At 41.5% G+C, this 18,521-nt stretch overlaps 1 protein-coding gene across 7 annotated transcripts in view; it reads right to left on the reverse strand.

Annotated features, from left to right (window-relative positions):
* Nucleotides 1-11,139: 11,139 nt before the first annotated feature.
* LOC120952233 (myb-like protein Q) overlaps nt 11,140-18,521 on the reverse strand; it is an 82,296-nt gene continuing 74,914 nt past the window's right edge. For 4 of the 7 annotated variants that reach the window (XM_049607190.1, XM_049607191.1, XM_040371451.2 and 1 more), the window contains exons 6-11: nt 18,193-18,337; nt 16,954-17,607; nt 16,682-16,866; nt 16,160-16,617; nt 15,758-16,055; nt 11,140-14,352 (exon numbers count right to left, since the gene is read on the reverse strand). In XM_049607190.1, the coding sequence (XP_049463147.1) occupies nt 13,864-14,352; nt 15,758-16,055; nt 16,160-16,617; nt 16,682-16,866; nt 16,954-17,607; nt 18,193-18,337 (2,229 nt within the window). In that variant the 3' untranslated portion in view covers nt 11,140-13,863. The remainder of the gene's footprint in view (nt 14,353-15,757; nt 16,056-16,159; nt 16,618-16,681; nt 16,867-16,953; nt 17,608-18,192; nt 18,338-18,521) is intronic. The other 3 variants (XM_040371455.2, XM_040371453.2, XM_040371454.2) reach the window with 3 other exon arrangements.

The following is an 18,521-nucleotide window of genomic DNA, read 5'->3' on the forward strand; positions in this document are numbered from 1 at the left end:
CGGTTCGTGAGTGGTGCCGATCTCACTACAGTGAACGGTGCAACACTCACTATGACGTGCAGTGAGAGCGATTAACTCACTAAGAGCGATGGAGAGCTCATCATCTCCTCATCGTCATCATGCTGATTGCCTTCATTTGTGTCCATTGTGTGTACTGCTCCAAGTGACAGTAAGAAGTCAAAGGCTTACCCCACACACATACATGCAATACGGGGTTTGAAGCAAGCAGGTAGGCAGGTCATCGTTCAAACCAAACTCCTTTTCGAGTGAATCGCTCTCTCTCTCTCTCTTTCTCTCTCTCTCTCTCTCTCTCTCTATCTCTCTCTCTTTCTCTCTCACACACACACATAGTTCTGTCGATTGCTCTCTCCCAAACCGTCGTGCATCGGAAGCAACTCTCCGCTTGCTGCACAATGGAGCAGCTTCCGGTGGCGATGAAAAGTTTACGGGCTTTTTTGTCCTCTTATGACGTCACAGCATGATGCATCGCGCGTGGGAAGGATGAAGACAGCATACAATCCTTTCCAAACTATTGCGTTTTTCCTCCTGTTACTAGTTTTTCAGTTGCATGCCGCAATATTAGAAATGGTACATTCTTGATAATACATTGCTGAGAAGAGAGCTAAGAGAGAGTAAGAGCGTGAGAGAGAAAGAGCGCGCCAAACAACGGAAAGTGTGTCCCAAGAAAAAAAAAACTCGGTCGCACGCGTAGTAGTAAGTCGTAGTAGAGTATAGTACGGAGCGGCAGACAGCCCGGAATAGGTTTCTGATTTTTCGGAGAAACGAGCTTTTCCGACCGGCGTTTCTACGAAGTCTGGATCCGCAAACGAAACCTCGTGATTTTTGCATGAGGGGGAGGAGGAGAGGGGGGAAGAGAGAGGCACACAAAAAAGGTAAAACTAATGCAGCATCGCAAAACTTTGTAGTAAAAGCGGAAAAGGAAAGGTAGATGTTATGCGTAAGCGAAACCAAAGTATTGTGTAGGCGCGTACACGAGTTGCTGCTGCTGGGGAAACACGCCATCTAACAACACACTGTTGTTGCCCACCCACCCCCTGCGAGTGCATTTGACACACTCAAGAGGTAAGGAACATTGAAGATACCGGAGGAGGGAAAGGTGGGAAGAAAAGTAGGCCATCGTTCAGCTACGCACTTCAGAGCGCGTTTGGCTGGTGCGCGTGGTGCGAGCACTTGACAGAGGGTTGATAAATTTGTCCAGGGATTTTTACGACACCTCCTGCTTTATTTCTCCTTCGGAAGGGTTTTTACATAGGCAATTTGTGTGTTTTCGTTGCTGCTGTTGGCTGCCTATTTCTTAACAACACTTCATTCGGCCTATCTGCTTGAGAACGGCCAAGTGGGTTTGGAGTGGTTTCTTTCCCTGCGGTATTTTGCTGCCGCTTCTGGTGTTATTATCGTTTATTATTTTCGGCAAGCTAAACATTCATACCGCCACAAGCGGCACAGGCACAACAACACACGGTTACGGAAACCACCTGTCGGGAATATTTTCAACCGGCAACGGCAGCAAAGATGTGTACGCCGTGCATTGTAGTGTGTAATAAGAGACGTATGGTAGCACGGGGCAAAATGGACATTGGCTACTGTTGCCTTTTTTATAGAGACTTTAAACATGTTGGCTTATTTCGCATTTTAACGGGGATATACGGTCAGTCTTCTCATATATCGACCTCTTAGAGGACGTTCGATACGATCTTAAATGCTTGCAATACTATCCGAATTCATTAATTGAAACTCAATTGTCTGTCAACTATTGAATTGTTATTATTAAAAGCGTGTTTGTCATACGTATAGAAGTTTCTTTTATGACTAAACGGTCAGCCAAATATCCTACATTCATGCAAAAATCATGCCAGATTCATACAAATTGAATCTCGACTGTATATTGTTTGCATAATCTTATTCACCTGACATCCAATAATAATAAAATTTCATTTTAGAGCTTAAAACTATATTATTTCTTACGCAATACGGCAAATCCTCTCTCTTGAATAAAAACTATGTTATTTCCAAAAGGTTAACGATGATTATTATTTAAAATTGAGGGAATTGATGACAAATCAAACATTTCCCTTTTTTTAAGTATTATTATATGATATCATCATCAAATTTTAACAATTTTGAAATAAAAAATAAGTTAGAATGTTTCATTGACATATGATAATTATACATAATGAAATGGTATTGTTTGTAAAAATAAGGACGATTTTTTGTTCTAGGAGCAGAATAATTAACTCACATTAACATAGGAAAGCTTTAAAAACAACATTATATTCGCTAATTGTTTTTTTTTCTTCAATATAACATTTGATGATTGTCGCATGTTTACGGATCGAATTATTTTTGTTTACATTTAATTATGTTAAATGAAATAAATGTTTAACTCATAGATCACATGAAAGCAATTGTATTGAATGCATTGTTTCTAGATAATCTAATTTGATGTTGTTGATGATAATGTTGATGATGGTCCCTCCACTTTCCTCCGCAAAGGTCGAGAAGACGAAACTATCTTAAAGATATTTAGGTATGAAATATTCTTCCATTATAAACTCTAGTGGATTCAATTCTAAAGGATTCTTATTCAAATCTTTAGCATGTCCTTTTGCCCCACGTTCCCGTAGTAATTTGGCTTTTGTGTTAAATATTTACTTACGCTTTTTAGTTTTTGTATTGGTTTGAGCATTCGTTACAATGACATAGTTTATCAGTCGAGGTAAAAATTGTCTTTAATATATTTTATTGAAACTAATCCCTAAACAGCTCATATTTTATTAAATCATTTTCCATCCAGTATTGTAATTATTTTGGTAAAAACATTTTTCAAATTCAACCAACGGCATTTATTTATTTTTTGTAATTTGGAACAACAGTTCTAAACCAAATGATTGTTTTTAAATTGATTCCTTATTCGAAAACGGCTCCTAATTTAAATGAAGTAGTATGTGAATGTTTTAGCTTCCGAGGGCATACAGATCGTGCAACAATCAAACATTATTGAGCGCCGTTCGCATATGAACTGGCTTAGATTAAGCAGAATCGGCTCCCGCATTGCTCCCGAAGTCTGAAAGGTCATTTGCCAGATTAAGTCCCTTCCCGCTCGTTCACCATTCCCAGCACACGCTCCACTGCTCGGGAGAATGCCGTTGGGTTTATTAATATTTCCTCCGTACGCGCACAAAACAAAAACAACAACAGCAACAACAACGACGTAAAAACCCCATTTGTGTAAACAATCAACCGAGCGCACAGCCAGACATTGTGCAGACCTTGCCATGTTTTTGCATGCGTGAAATCAACCGAATGATTGTTTGTGTGTGTGTTAGGGTGTGCGTGTGTGTGCATGTTTCTTTTAACGCTTTCTTGTTCCTGGGTGTGCGCGTGCATGCTGTTACACTTGTTGTCTCCATGTCAGCGTGCGTTCATTACTCTTGAATCCAACCTCCTTCCCTCCTCCATCTCTTTCCTCGTCACCCAATAGTTCCAACCAGGGCCATGGCTCCGGGCACAAAGTCCTCAGACTGGGTCAAGGAAGGTGTATTGAGATGAAGGAACGTCGTAAAAATTAAAACATACGCTCCCCCTACCCCCTTCAACTGCTCAGGCCTTTCGTTTGTCGTTCCTTGTACGTTCGGCCCAAATTCGAATTCACGGCCATTTGGGCAACTGTTTGTTTTGCTCTAGCAGCACCAGGGCATGCAGATAGGAAGCAGAGCAGTATCAAGACAAAGATTCAGAGCAACAGTAACACATACAGGTACGCACATATGCACATGCATCGGTTGAACTAACGTACTAACGTACGGTTGGAGATTAGCATGCCACTCCGCCGGAAGGACATTTCAAGCTATGTCTAACTTGCAATTGCCTCTTACCGTACTGAGCTTTCTACATTCGTAAGATTTATACTACCTTTAAATACCAGTTAAATGCAGAATGTTTTCAAATAATTCCGATTTTTACAAACAACCAGGCTTCTCCATTTATTGAAGAAGCGTGTTTTTTTACTTGTCCTCAAGAAACATTGGATATCAACAAACTTGCATATTCCATACCTGAATGGTAATTGTACACAAATAAAAAATATTTCAAAAATGGCTTTTTTTAAGCTTGAAACGAGTTTCAATACTTTTATAACATTTTAATGCACCATCGAAGGCATAAGTATAACACAACAATTAAACCTGAAGTAACCTTTTCGCATACTAAAGGAACGAATGTTGTTTAATTTTTTTTATTCTTTTTTATGCATTTGTTTTATTATATTGTTTTATTCATATTATTTTATTATTTCTATTATTTTTATTTATTTATTTTTTAAGACACATATTAAGCCACGTCGTCAGTCTTCTACGAGGCATTTCCTCCAATGAAATGGCCTTATCCCGGGCATACATTACATGCATGCTGAAAAATCTAGTATGACGTTTGATAATGTATGGAGTATTGACAATATTACAGCCACCAAATTTTAAACTATTACATACAAAACAAATCATAAAAGATCGAAACATGTTAACGAATACAGAGAGTCTATGCATCCGCCAAAACGCCAAAGCACCATTTCCATCGCACCTTCCATACTTCTTCAGCAGCCTCATCTCTACGTTCTCAAATGGATACAAGGGTATTACAATCGTCTCTCAGTTCCCATCGGTCGTCGAGTAGCGGCAATTAATTAGCCGTCCTCCGATGCCCCACTGCTCGAAGCAGAGCGTTCCCCTCCCTCCTCCACACTTCTCGTTCCACACTCACCGAAGCGCTATACGATGATCGAATTTCGTGCGGCCATTACAATATCCCATAAAACACGGCATTTTACCACCGAAACCGCGACGCCACCACCCCTTGCCTTTGTGTCCACTATTCCGTGCCATTACTCCGGCGTGATGGTTCTCCCTCGCCCGGTGATGATCGTGGTGGCCATCCTCTAGCGTAAACAAAACCTCAAATTCGTCGATTTCTAAATTTGTTCCGCAATTTGCGTTGCGCTGGCATATCCGTTTGCGGTTTGTAATTCAAATACGGCTTGGCAGCACCTTAGCCAAAGAAAGTAACCCATTCGATAGAAGCAACCGCACCACAGACCCACTTGGGCGAGCGGTGCTCGAATGGGCGTGCAAAAGATTTTAATCACTTTCTTCGGTTATGTTTTTTCGTTTTTTTTTTGTTTTCGCTTCAAGTTTTAATATTTTGCGAATTGACGATGAGTCGAGTCACGGTGGTCTGGCAAACGTTACAACTGTTTTGCGAATATTCGCCCTCTACCTCCAAAGGGTTAATCAACGAATCTTCCACAGAACAGAAACATAAAAAAATTATCCAAAATCTGCCAAGTAGCGAGGTGTGATTTTATTTTTCTCATCTCTCTTTATTCACACCTTCGATGGACTGCAAAGTGTTGGACGTTATCTGGCGCTTTCGCAAAGCAAAAAGAGCTAGAGCTTCGCACGGTGTCTTCCATTTTTACCCCTTTCCTTTTGTCCGTGAGATGTACTGTCAGTGTTTACACTTCGTTGAAAAATGACTTGCACACAGCAAGGTTGCGTGGTTGCAGTGCGAATGAAACGAGCTCGGCAATTACACTTTTATCGTTCGCTGCTGCTGCTGCTAATTGAACAGCCAAATGTGCTAATTTGTGTATGCAAAAGATGTGGAGTGGTGTGAAGCCTCTTATTCCGAGCAGTGGTTTTCTTTACAACTGGCTAAAACACACCAAAAGCACTTGAACCGTTGAACACACTAATTTTGGCAAATCCCGTATTCTCTCTTTTTGGTACATAACATTACTGAAAGGAATATTTTGTATAGTTTCCTACATTCATTGAATGTAAAGGATGAATAATTAGAATTAATTCAACATCTCACTATACTTCATCTTCATACTTTATAAGTTGGGGCATTTCATCATACTAATTAAAAATTTAAAAAAAATTTGAGGCACAGGGCCAAATTTTGTAGATAATTGAGAGCTACGGGCTAAACGATAGCATTTTTATGTGTTTACTTCTATATTATTACATTTTTGCATTTTAGAAAGAAAATAATTGGTTAGTGATACCAAATAATGCGATTGGTGATATTGCAGTTGTTCTGTAATAATATCATTCAAGCATGTATTCAAGCATTCAACATTGGTAATACTTACTTACACATTCGGCGTCACAACCGCTTTGCGGTCTTGTTCTGCCTCAGGAGTGTCCGCATTGGTAATACCTATTTTAAAAACTAAATGAAATGTTTAATCATTTGAGGATCATCAACAGTGCGGCAATCAGTCAAAAATATCAAAACAAAAGCAATATCGCTTCTTGATGACCCCATCCTCCGCTGCCACGAAAGATATTGGGGATATTCTGGGGATGACAAAAAAGCCTTAACGACTGAATAATTATCAAGAAAAATGTGCATTTTAGCTATTAAAATGCTTTATGAACAAGTAATTTCATGTCAGATAAATTTATAACTGATTTTTTACGTAAAAGCACTTTGAAAATCGTTGTACTCGTAAGAAGCAACAGGGTTTTTAAATGTTTGGTTTTGTTTTCAAATACGATAAAATTTTTGCTGAAACAGATAAGAATGAAGCCACCCGATTTGTGTGAGCTTAAGAAGAACTAATAGCCAAAAAAATATTACTTACTTACTTATCCGGCGCTACAACCGTTTTGCGGTCTTGGCCTGAAAAAAAAATATTATCACAAGAAATATGCATGGAGCTATTTCACTATATCTAAAACATTCTATTGCAAGTATCGGCGTCCCCCGAGTTACGACCCCCTCGAGTTACGACGATTCGCAGATACGACGATTTTGATTTTGACGGTTAAAAGATGTCATTGAGATTCATCCACTACCCGATATTGAATATCTACATCGTGTAAACGGCTTTTGGTGTAAAATTAATACATTATCAAACATTGTTTAGAATAAAATTCACGATATCATAGATTTCGACTCTCCAACTTCGGTTATAAACTTTATATTCAAAGATATTCGACGACTATTTCGACTCAGAACTCGCTTTGGGACATTTTTTCGGTCCCAAATACAGTCGTATCTCGGGGGTCACCTGCATTGCGTTGGTAAAAATCAAATTCTCTCTCTCAGTCGCATGCACAACGTTAAATAAATTTACAGTTACACAGACTTTAGTGTGCCTTATCTATACAAAATTTCGTATGTGACTTCCTCCATCCCGAGAGTCAGTCTTATTATCGTGTTGGCACAATATTTATGTTACATATGGAGATATTGACCTTGAGCTCGAACAAATGAATTCATCAGTCATTCGACATTAGTTTACTTAAATTTTAAGGAGTACGATAATATAAAATGTCAAACTTAAAGATCAGCAGTATTTTGTACACGAATTAAGAATCAAGATTCAAGAATACATTTTTTACAAAAAGAGGAAGACCACAATACTGCACAGAATCATTTTTGGAATCAAAATACGTTCAGGGGTAAATTTAAACATTCAATATTAATTTTGTTACATAATGTTTTCACCAAAACGATTTATCAAATTTATGAATTTGTCACTTGCTTCCTTTATTACAGTTACTCCGTGTAATTCAGTATGACAACATCATTTGCAGTAATTAAGAGCAACCAGGCGCCTCCATCACAATTTATCTCTTCCACTTTGACCGCCGCATGATGAAAGTGTGAGAATATTTTAAAGATGGCAAAATAAAAAATAAAGAGCTAACGGTACAGCACCACACATGTTTTTACTTTTTTTTTCTAAACAACACTACGCTCCGCTGTTGGCAGATGTTTCAAATCGCGTGTTCAAACTTAGACCACTTATTTCGAAGCCGGTCACTCTCGTTCACTAGCTGACGACACGACACGCACAGTTGCAGTCGCGATGACGTCGGGAGAATATGTCGCTGATGCAAGCGGCAAGCATTCCGTTACCATCTTCCAACACACCTTAGGGCGTCGTCTATTTATAGTCCGGTTGGTTCAATGAACCACCCCCCGAAGTTAGGTGGTTTAGCTATACGGGGTGGGTATATGTTACTCATTACCAAACGACATTTCTAGCACGATTACTACTTACCTGCCATTATCGCCATTAAGTTCGATCGCACAAAATCCAGCAGTCACATCGACATCTCAGCTCAGTGCTTCAAGGAACGTCTCCGGTTTTTGCCGTGGCCGCAGTGAATTGCGATGCAAATCTTTTTTTTGCTATGTATTTTTTTTTTATTGAACTATTACATCTTAATTAGGCCATACGGCCCGTTGAAGATTTAATAATAATAATAATAATAATAATAATAATAGTACAGAAATAATTCATATTTGGTAAAGAGCAGAACACATAATACCTGCCAAATCACTACGCCGCAAGACAACAACGAAACATACATAGTTCGGATGATATACTACGAAAAAGGTTTACACAAACACATAACAGTTTTTCATTTTAAAATATCCGTCCTTTTTTTGTTTCTTTTTATATCGCCACATATATAAGTATATATGTATTATGTGTGTACGTATGTATATATATATAATATAATGGGTTTGCATGTATATATTCCTTTTTTATTCTTGGTTTTACAGTTTGTACACATATCAGTTGTAATCTGTTTTTTTTTTTCTTTCTTTTCATACGCATCATAGTTGCATGTTTGAATGCAATTGCAGTTTGGAGTACTGTTTTATGCCTTTCTTTGCTGGGGCGTCAACGGTAAGAGACATGTTGATTTTTGTTTGTTTGTTTTTTTCGTTCATTCTGCATTGTATCAGGATTTTGGATCTTTTCGTTTACTGTTATTTGTTATTCTACTTTGTCCACGTTCTAGGTTCGCGTGTTTACACGTATCGTCACACTAGTGTAGTACGTTTGATTTTGGTTGTATTTGTTTAGTTTTTTGTTGTTGTTGTTGTTGTAGTTGTTATGTTATTATTTTCTGTGGCGCGCTAGGATCTAGTAGGTGTTTAGCGTATAGAGTTTTTTACGATTTCCTTTCTTTACGTTCTACGTGAATGATGTTTGATATAGCGTATTATGCGTACAATCCACATCCTTTGTTTTCCTAACTGATTTTGATTCCATGTTTGCATTGTTACAGGGGCTGCTATTTTTGTTGAGTCTGTTTTTAGTCCATGCTACATCCTGTAATCTATTTTTACTATATTTTCATTCCTTTTATGTTGGCATCCCAAACACGTGTACCCTTTTCCGCATTGGGAATTGCACAGTTAATCCATAAGTTTCTGATAATATGTACCTCTACAGGAGAACTTCTGCTTACGCTCGCAATATAATGACCCGATCGCACACAAAATAGCATCGTTCTGTTTATCATCATTTGATTTTACGCTGTCAACACACGTGTACCCATATGATTGGTTTGCTAAACTTTATTCCGGAGTGGTAGACTCTGTGTCTATTTGGGTTATACTAAACAATCATAAGAAGATTCAGTTTTTTGGGGTGGAAGATTTACAATTTATCATCGTGTGTCGTTTAAAGCAATAAAACAAATAAAAAGTAATGGGAATCAACAAAACCATCCAACTCGCAGCTCACTGTAGTATTTGTTGGTTGGAAAATAGTAGCTAACAAAAAGTATCGTATTATTGCATGCAGCATAAGCATGTTGTTATAAAACAAAACTATGCTAAAACAAATGCACGAACAATTAACAAACATGTTCCAATTGTTGTTTATTATTAATCGTAACGCCATTGAATTTTGCTCGATTTGTAACACAGAACCGAGCTGCTAAAGCATAAAACACTAAATGCGTGTTTTTGGCCATCGTTTAGTGTAATGCATTCATCGTGCTTTTGTGTGTTAAAACTGAAACATTTCATTCAGCACCATCCGCAGCAATGGTGTATTATCACTTCAAACTGAACAATAACCAGCAGCAGCAACGGTTGAATGCGTGTGTGAGTGTAACTGCTTGCCTTTTTGAGATATTGCCATCATTTTTCTTACAACTTTCCAAAAAATTGCGCTAATGAAGAGCGATGCTACCGTCCGGACAGTTCCGTCGATAAGCCAATCTCTGTGTGTCAAGTATATCAACCGGTAAATGGGTGATTCCCCGATGGACGCAAGTGCGTTTACAGTTGCGTTTACGCCAGGGATAATATACGCCATGCTCCATGTCCATTATTAGTTGCCGCCCATCATGACGCGTATATCGTTCAATTTTTGCTCTTTACTGCTTGTTTTATTGTGTTACGTTACTTGCCCTACGTATAATACAATGCCCTAAAGCTTACCTACATTTTTTTTAGTTTTCATCATGATTACCATACCATCGCTTGTTTGTTTGTCTAAAGGGACGAATTATTTAAGGTTTCTTTTACACTTTCTTTCCTCTACGCCGGAATCAGATTTGAGCGGCAGTTTTTTCCATCGCTCTTTTTTCACCCACAGACAAAATCCGGTGCAATCTTGCTTTAGTTGTGGCCATGCGGTCTTCTCAATAAAAGCGGACACGAACGGTTATTATTTGGGTGTATGATGTGTTTCGGTCGCACAAATCAACAAAGCGGCGATAGGCGGCCGTGTGTATGTGTGTGTGTTTTTTTTACGAATAAACATTCGAATATCCCTGTATATTTGAAATTTCCTTGCGAAAGGACCATGTATTCAATTCTTTTTTTTCTTCTTCTCTCTATATCACTTCAACAACACCAAACCAAAATCGAGAACATTGTTCTTGTCGTCTTTGCTAGTGAGTGAGTGCTTGATTATTTTAGTAGTATCCTTTTCACATTGCTAGTTTCTGGTTTCAGCAGCAGCCTTTCTATTTTGCACCTATGTCCATCGCTTTGCTATGGCCTGAGCAAATAAAACAAATAATAATAATGCAATACGCCAACCCAATTTTGCAACTGTTTTCTTTCGTAGATGTTCATTCCGCGTTTTGCAATCACCATTTTTTTCTCAGTGTGTCTCACTTAGGAAGGTGGAGTATGAGTCTGGTTTTGGTTGTTTGTTTTACGTGCGCAGCGCGACACGTTGGTGATGCTGACGATGATGATGAGGACGAAACTGTTTCGCACGACAAAATTCCTTCAGCGCAAAGTGTTAACCCCGACCCCTGCCTTCACAGTGAAAACAAAACAAACTCATAATGCATTTACACAACGTTGTTAATACTTTGCGTGATGTTGCGTGATTTATTATTGTATCTTTCCGATCGTTTCCGTACGCTGATCGCGGGGGTTTGAAATCTTTTGCGTTTCAGTTACTCTTTACATACAATTTTGTTTTTTTTTATTGTTCTTCCTGCTCCTACACAATATAGGGAAGTGAATGGAAGTTTTCGTAATTTCACAAACACACACAAACACACATTATTGCGCAATCACCTATGGGGTTTGCTACTCACGACGTGACGTTCTGAACGATCCTTCTCATATATGTCTCTCTCGCTCTTGCATTAACCACTGCGCCATACCACTGCGCGCTAAGACTAACTGCAACGCATTTTATCGGAAGTTGTTTTTTTTTTTGTTTTGCTATGCGGCTATACACATCATTTGACGCATGGATTCGATTTTTTAAAAATGAAATGGAAGAAACTAGATGAACATTATCTGTCCAGGATCGACTCTCTCTCTCTCTCTATCTCTCTTTCTCGCGATCTAATCTCACAATAATTGCGATTGATCCTTCGGGCAGCCCCATTGCTGCCTTCTCGGTCGCACAATAATAATATAATAGAATAATGACAAAATGTAATAATACCATAAATCAATAGATATTCGCATAATTGCAATAATAGTTGTTGCAGTGTAGTAGCAATAGAATATGTATACATGTAACTCCAGACACTTTAAGCTTGCATTTGTCATTCGATGAGAAATTTCTTCGTCTGCATCCTATCGAGGGTTGGAAGATGGACTGTACGCAAACGCTGCCCGCCTGTGCTGCGCCAAAACGACGCTACAGCGTAGAGACACAAACACGCACACACTCACCATGCGCGCTAACAATACAAAAGGAAGTAAACAAATTAAATTTATCGCTGCACAGCATCATTTTACCTGCGATTTTACACTAACATAATATTTAACCTCGTTCTACTTTCTCTCTCTCTCTCTCTCTCTCTCTCTCTCTCTCTCTCTCTCTCTCTCTCTCTCTCTCTCTCTCTCTCTCTCTCGTTCACGACGAACCGAATCGATCTTTAAAGTATCGCCATCGTTCTATCACCTATCGACGGGGCTGTTTGTCTCCCTGTCTTCAACGCTAAAATTAAAATCTAGACATCATGTTGATTTTATGTTTCTTTTGCAAATGAGATTGTTTTTCTCTTGAGGGGGTTTTAAGCTAATTTCTTACCACACAAAAAAAATCGTTATAATTCAGTCCGTTTCGTTTGATTTGATACTTGTTAGCGAACGCTACATTTGCCAACGTTTGTCACACACTGCACACTGCAATCTAATTGTTAGGCAGCAGAGGAAACACTCCACGAGACGAGAGACTGTCCACGCATCTCCTCCCCCTATTGCAAATGACATTTTGTGTTTTATGTAAACAAAAGCCTTTCTTCTTTCTTAAAGCAATGCTCCACTCTTTCCTGTTTCGTTTTCCCCCTTCACATTTAGTCGATATATGGAATGCGCAGTCGTGTAAGTGTAAAAAAACAAAACATCCATTTGGCAATAAACAAAACAACAAAAATCCTCAAAAAAATCAACATCAACCCCAGCCTCGTGCATGGTACGGACTTGCTGAACTGCTGAACGGGGGCCTCACTATTCATGTGCTTTGCTACGGAACATACCGTATCTTTGCGCAGTACTCTCCACTCTGTAACTCTCTCTCATGTGCTCCCCTTATGATGGAAAGGAGATCCCAGACGCGAAGGTCCCCCGCGTCCCCGGTTTAAGGCGAATAATGGTTTGAACCGTTCTTGAACCTTCCACTATACACACTGGACGACACACACTCGCCGCACTGCTTACTCCCTCGGCCCTCCTACTAGCACATCTTTTTCCTATCAACAGTATTTAAAATGTTATTGTATCGCTCAGTTGTTTTGTTTGTTTTGCTGCTAAATGAATCCCAGCGTATCCCATTCGGTCATCAATCTTATTCCACACAGCAAGCGGGATTCCTCGCGGCACTGTTTAATAATGCGCGCTTGATACCTTACACTACACCTCCATGATTTTGTTTCTACTGTACACCATACCTCACAAATGGGAGAGCAACGGAGCGATAGTAACTTAAGAAGAGGTATAACTTTAGCATTAACTTTACTACAATTAATGTCCAGCAAATACGCGCCTCGTGTGTGTGATTTCGTCTGCCACGTTTTTGCTAGAAGGGGTTATACTGGCTTTTTCATATCTATTTCTGCTACTTTTGCATCGATATTTGATCAAGCTTCCGTTTGATAGTCTAAACATCGCAAAAGAAATCACACACACCCGTTTGGGACGTTTCTCTTCCTTGCAGGATGTTGCTTCCTTTGCTCCGTTCGGTACAACCCACGAACAAGTGGAGCCCATTGCTACAATATCCTCCTCCGGCGGCTAGGCAGAACGAAGATTCCTCTCGCATTAACCTTTTTAGTACTCCTGTGTAAACTGTTGCGGATGTTTCTCCCTCGCAACCGCCCATCATCATGCACCGTCATCCTCGTAATGCATCGGCTGATGATGATGATGATGGTGCTGCTGCTGTTGTTGCTGCTGTGGTGGATGATACAACTGTTGCTGATGAAGATGGTGCTGCGGATCATGATCATCGTGCGATTGCTGCTGCTGCTGCTGCTGCTGCTGCTGATGATGATGATGAGGATGGTGCGTACCGCCATACCGATGTTGGCGGGAGCGCCGCTGCTTTCAACTTCTGTCGTTCTCCTGCTTGATGATGTGGTACATCGGATGGTACTGTGGCTGCTGCTGGATCGGTTGCAGCGGCTGCTGATATATTATGTGATGTTGCTGCGGAATGATGTGATGCTGTATTAGCTGCGGCTGATGGTGCAGATGGTGATGCTGCTGCTGCTGCTGGTGCTGCGCTACCACCACATGCTGCGGCTGTGCCAGCTGCTGCTGCTGATGGTGCAGCTGCTGATGCGGATGTGCAAGGTGGTGATGGGCGGCCGCATCGACAATGTGAATGCTGACCGGTAGCACCGACGGGGGCTGTTGAACTAAATGGTGAGTAAGTTGTTGCTGCTGCTGTTGTTGTTGTTGCTGCTGCTGCTGCTGCTGCTGCTGCTGCTGCTGCTGCTGCTGCTGCTGCTGTTGCTGCTGCTGCTGCTGCTGCTGAGTTGGCGTATTACTTGTAGGCGTCGAGGAAGCCGATAGTGCAGGATTGTAATGTTGCTGGAATATCGGGGGGGTTTATGGATTCATAATTCATCATTCACTTTCCGATCATGGTGGTTCATAGTTTGTTGTTTTTTTTTTATATGTTGCATTTTATTTTGATGTGCACTAATCGCTACCTAATGTATGAATGTATTCTGAGTATGCACTGGTATAGATATACATAGTAGCAGGATAGAGACAGTACGATGGGTATATTACATTTACAGTATGAAACACAGCATTGAGCACGATGTGATTGCTACAGAAATACTACTAATGTCCCTTTTGCGAGCGGATTCCACTACCAATTGCACTACCGTACCGTTGTGTGTTTTGGGGGCAAACTAAAACCAGAGCGGGTTAGACTAACACACATCTAAGTGGGGTGAAACTCTACATTCCGTACTCTCAACTCATGGCTAAGTAGTGTGTGCACGCAACTCTCCTCTGCGCTATCTTATCCGTCCTTGTCTCTGTGTCTGAAGCATTGTTCAGAGTTCACCTTTCGCTAGGATGATTTCGAATGTTTATCTCGTAAAATGTGATCATTTCTTTGATGGCTTAAAGGGCGCCTCATAACATAAATCATAAATGCAAACTAAAACTGGATGTCTTGCTTGATCCACGGCACTGACAGTCGATTGCTTCATCAGCACCTTTTCCCATAGATGCAATAGCAATCTCCACTTCCATGCATGGATTCAATATACTGTACAGATAATTTAGGGAAGTGGCTGAAGCACACACTTCCTTCGGATAAAAACAAAAACATGTATTTAAATTAAAAAAATAGGGAAATGAGCGAAATAAAGCTCATCCAGCAGCTCAAGCCACACAGTTTGAGGCACGAAACACGTCAGCGCGAGGTAACAGCCCACCGCAAATTAACATCCCACGAGATATGACTAGATTAGGGTGAAGAAATGAATAAACTATAAATAAATATGCTAATGGATTAGTAAAGCAACTAATTACAAAGTATGCTGCATGCTGTTACACGGTATATGTGTTAAGTACCATCACCAAAGGGTTTAGTAGGGTGTAAAACAATGAACCTAAATATGAACGACAGCACATGTTGGCGCAATGATGCAGAGGATGACGACTGATGCATAAAAGTACAATTTGCCCGTTTGCCCACAATGTACACCGCTAATCGAAGCCAACATTTAAGCCGACGCCCGTGCGCACCCGGATGCTTGATTACTGATACAGCACTGTTTTAGCTATGATTTATCCTATCCTTTTCCCTACGCCACTTATTGTGTTACGTGCTCCTGCATTACTCCTAAAAGACCCCCAACTCTACCAAGGGTATAATGTATATGTATATTATATGCAATAGTGGGACAAATTATGTACCGATCCCGTTCGATTTGGGGTTTGTTTGTTTGTTTGTTTAATAATAACTGTAATTTACCGTGTTCTCTGGACTATGATCGTTATGCTGTGGTTCTATTTTAAACTCCATCTGGGGACTACTGCCAACATTATTGCCACCTGTTCCGGCACTAGCGGCGCTGCCGGCGCCACTACCGCCACCGCTGCCCGCGCCGCCTCCACCGGTAGCAGCAGCAGCAGCAGCATTGGACGAACTGCCACCGCCGCCGCCTCCCGAGCTGGGCGTATCGTACTTGCCGCGCTTGAACCGGCCGTACAGTGAGCTGTACGGTAGGTTATAGTGGATGGCGGCTTGATTGATGGACATGTGTCCTTGCCTAATGGGAGGTAATGAAATTAAAACAAAAAAACAGAAAGACCAATCAGACACTACGTTCAAAGGAAGGCTTTTTTTTTCTTTGGTTTTGGTTTTGGCACTTACTTGACAGATTCCAACGCTTCCATCATCGCGTCTTCGGACCAGGGCGTGGGATTCGATCGGGACAGCTCGATGCCCTCGCGCTTGCAGCGCCCGTACAGTGTGCCAGTGGGAATGCCGAACTCGGTGCTGGCCTTCTGCACGGAGGTCTGCCCGGCACGGATCGCTTCCAAGGCACGGTCCAAATCTTCCGCGGACCAGGTGGTGGGTGCGGCATTGAACGGCGCCGCCAGGCGGATGCCTTCGCGGCGCGCAATCTTGTACAGCGTCGATGACGGTATGCCGAACGCTTTCGAGGCCTTGTTGGCGGAGATCGTGCCCGTCCGTAGCGCTTCCAGTGCGCTGTTGAGCGAGTCCTCGTTCCACGTCTTGGACGGACCCTCCTTTTTCGGTGTATCGATGCCGAGCCGGTGCGCCCGCTGCCACAGTGTCGTCGATGGAATACCGTACGTAGCAGAGGCCTGTTGGAATTGGTGGATAGAAATTTTATGTTCCATTCTCGACCGCTGGGGGCTAACTCAGTACCTTAGTCAAGCTCATGTTGTGGGAGCGTAGCGCTTCGAGCGCCGACTCCATATCTTCCGCGGTCCATGTTTTCGGTCCGGTAGGCGTTTTCGCTTCGTTGGGGCTGGTCAGATTGGTGTACTGCATCGACGAACCGTCCAGAATGCCCACCTTCGAGTCCTCGCTAGCATCCGACTGGTACATATCTGTTGATGGTAAGCAATGCAGGTAGCCGTCATTACACATGAACTCTTTGGAGCGTTCACTGCGCAGCCAACAAACACCGTACTTACCGCTCATTTGGCTCTGGTTCATGATGCCCGAAATTTCCGGCGTTACCACCATGCCGTGCATCGAGGACTGGTCTTGCTCGACCTCCATCGTTTGATGCTGCTGCTCATCGCTGATGTTTTCCTGCTTCAGGTTCAGTCTCGGCTTCAGCTCATCTCCGCCCGCTCCGTTGCCGTTGCTATTGTTGGTGGGCGGACCAGGCGTCACCGAGCCGGCAGCCCCACCGCTGCCAGTAACCAAGTTCTCCGGATGCTGGCTGGACGATGACGACGACACACTTGACGCCGGACTATGGGTGGTTGGGTGGTGCTGCTGCTGCTGTTGATCCATCAGCATTATGTGCTGCTGTGGTTGTTGCTGCTGCTGCTGCATGTGCGGCGGCGAGTGCCGCTGATGGTCATTCTGCTGCTGTTGAGCACCCGCTGGCTGCGGTGTCTGTCTTTGCTGCTGCTGCTGTTGCTGCTGCTGTTGCAGTAAATGCTGTTGTTGCTGCAGGAGCTGCTGCTGCTGCGCCTGCTGTTGCGCCTGCTGTTGCTGATGGTGGAGCTGCTGCTGATGGCTGACTGTGTGATTGTCCAGTTGCACCGCATTCGGAGGATCTAGCGAACGTAACGTTTCGAATTTCACTCGTAAGTCACCATCGTTTGGCACAGAATCTGTTCGGAATAGGCAGGGAATAAACTTCCGGTTAGTTTATTCGCAAGTATTCCTTTCTACTTTCTAGGGTGGGATATCACTACGGGAAAATAGCTTCTTGCCGATGTTTGAATCACACAGTCTAATACGCAGGGGATTTGATGCGTTTGTTTTGGTTAGATGTTTATCACGAATCTTCATGAAAGTATGGCGTTAATAGCCGCCGAACAATATATTTTAAAAGTTAGTTTTTGCAATTTGCAAGAAAGATGTTAGAAGAATTGAGATTATATGAACTTCAATGTTTTGAACCATCTATTTTGTATATCAGTGTAAAACTATCTAAAAAATGATAACGATTATTAAGAATGAATCTGTTTATGTTAGCAAAAAACGAATCTTTGATCAATTTCAAAGTACTGCAGCTTGCGTGTTTGATGGCCAAGAAACAGCCAATTAATATACATTCAATAACATGAAAAATAAAATAAATCATTGGTGTGAATTTACAAAGTGCAGAGCTATCGGCAAACCTACTGCTACAAAATCAACGGGAAGGAAGGAATTTACAGGGTTTAAATAATAAGAAAAGAAAAGTTACTAACACTTACTGGACAGATCACGTGTATCGTGGCTGCTAGGCGCACAATTAATGTCCACATGCTCTGTCACTGGCGTCGCCGTCGGTGCTGGAGGCTCTGGTGCAAAGTCCAAATATCCCATCGGTACGCCCATAACGGAACCACCATTCTGAAAGGAAGCACACTGTTCGTTAGTAACTCGAACGCATTGACTCTGTGAAGGTTGTCCGGTATGGTCTTCAGTAACAGAGGTATTAGGTATTATGTTTTTTTTAATTATTAAATTAATTTCTATACAAATTTGCAAATGCAAACTTCGAAGAAATCGACATTTTTTATCCGTTTAATTGTGA

This window comes from Anopheles coluzzii, chromosome 2 (genome assembly GCF_943734685.1).
Source record: "Anopheles coluzzii chromosome 2, AcolN3, whole genome shotgun sequence".
In the NCBI taxonomy this organism is placed as follows: Eukaryota; Metazoa; Arthropoda; class Insecta; order Diptera; family Culicidae; genus Anopheles; species Anopheles coluzzii.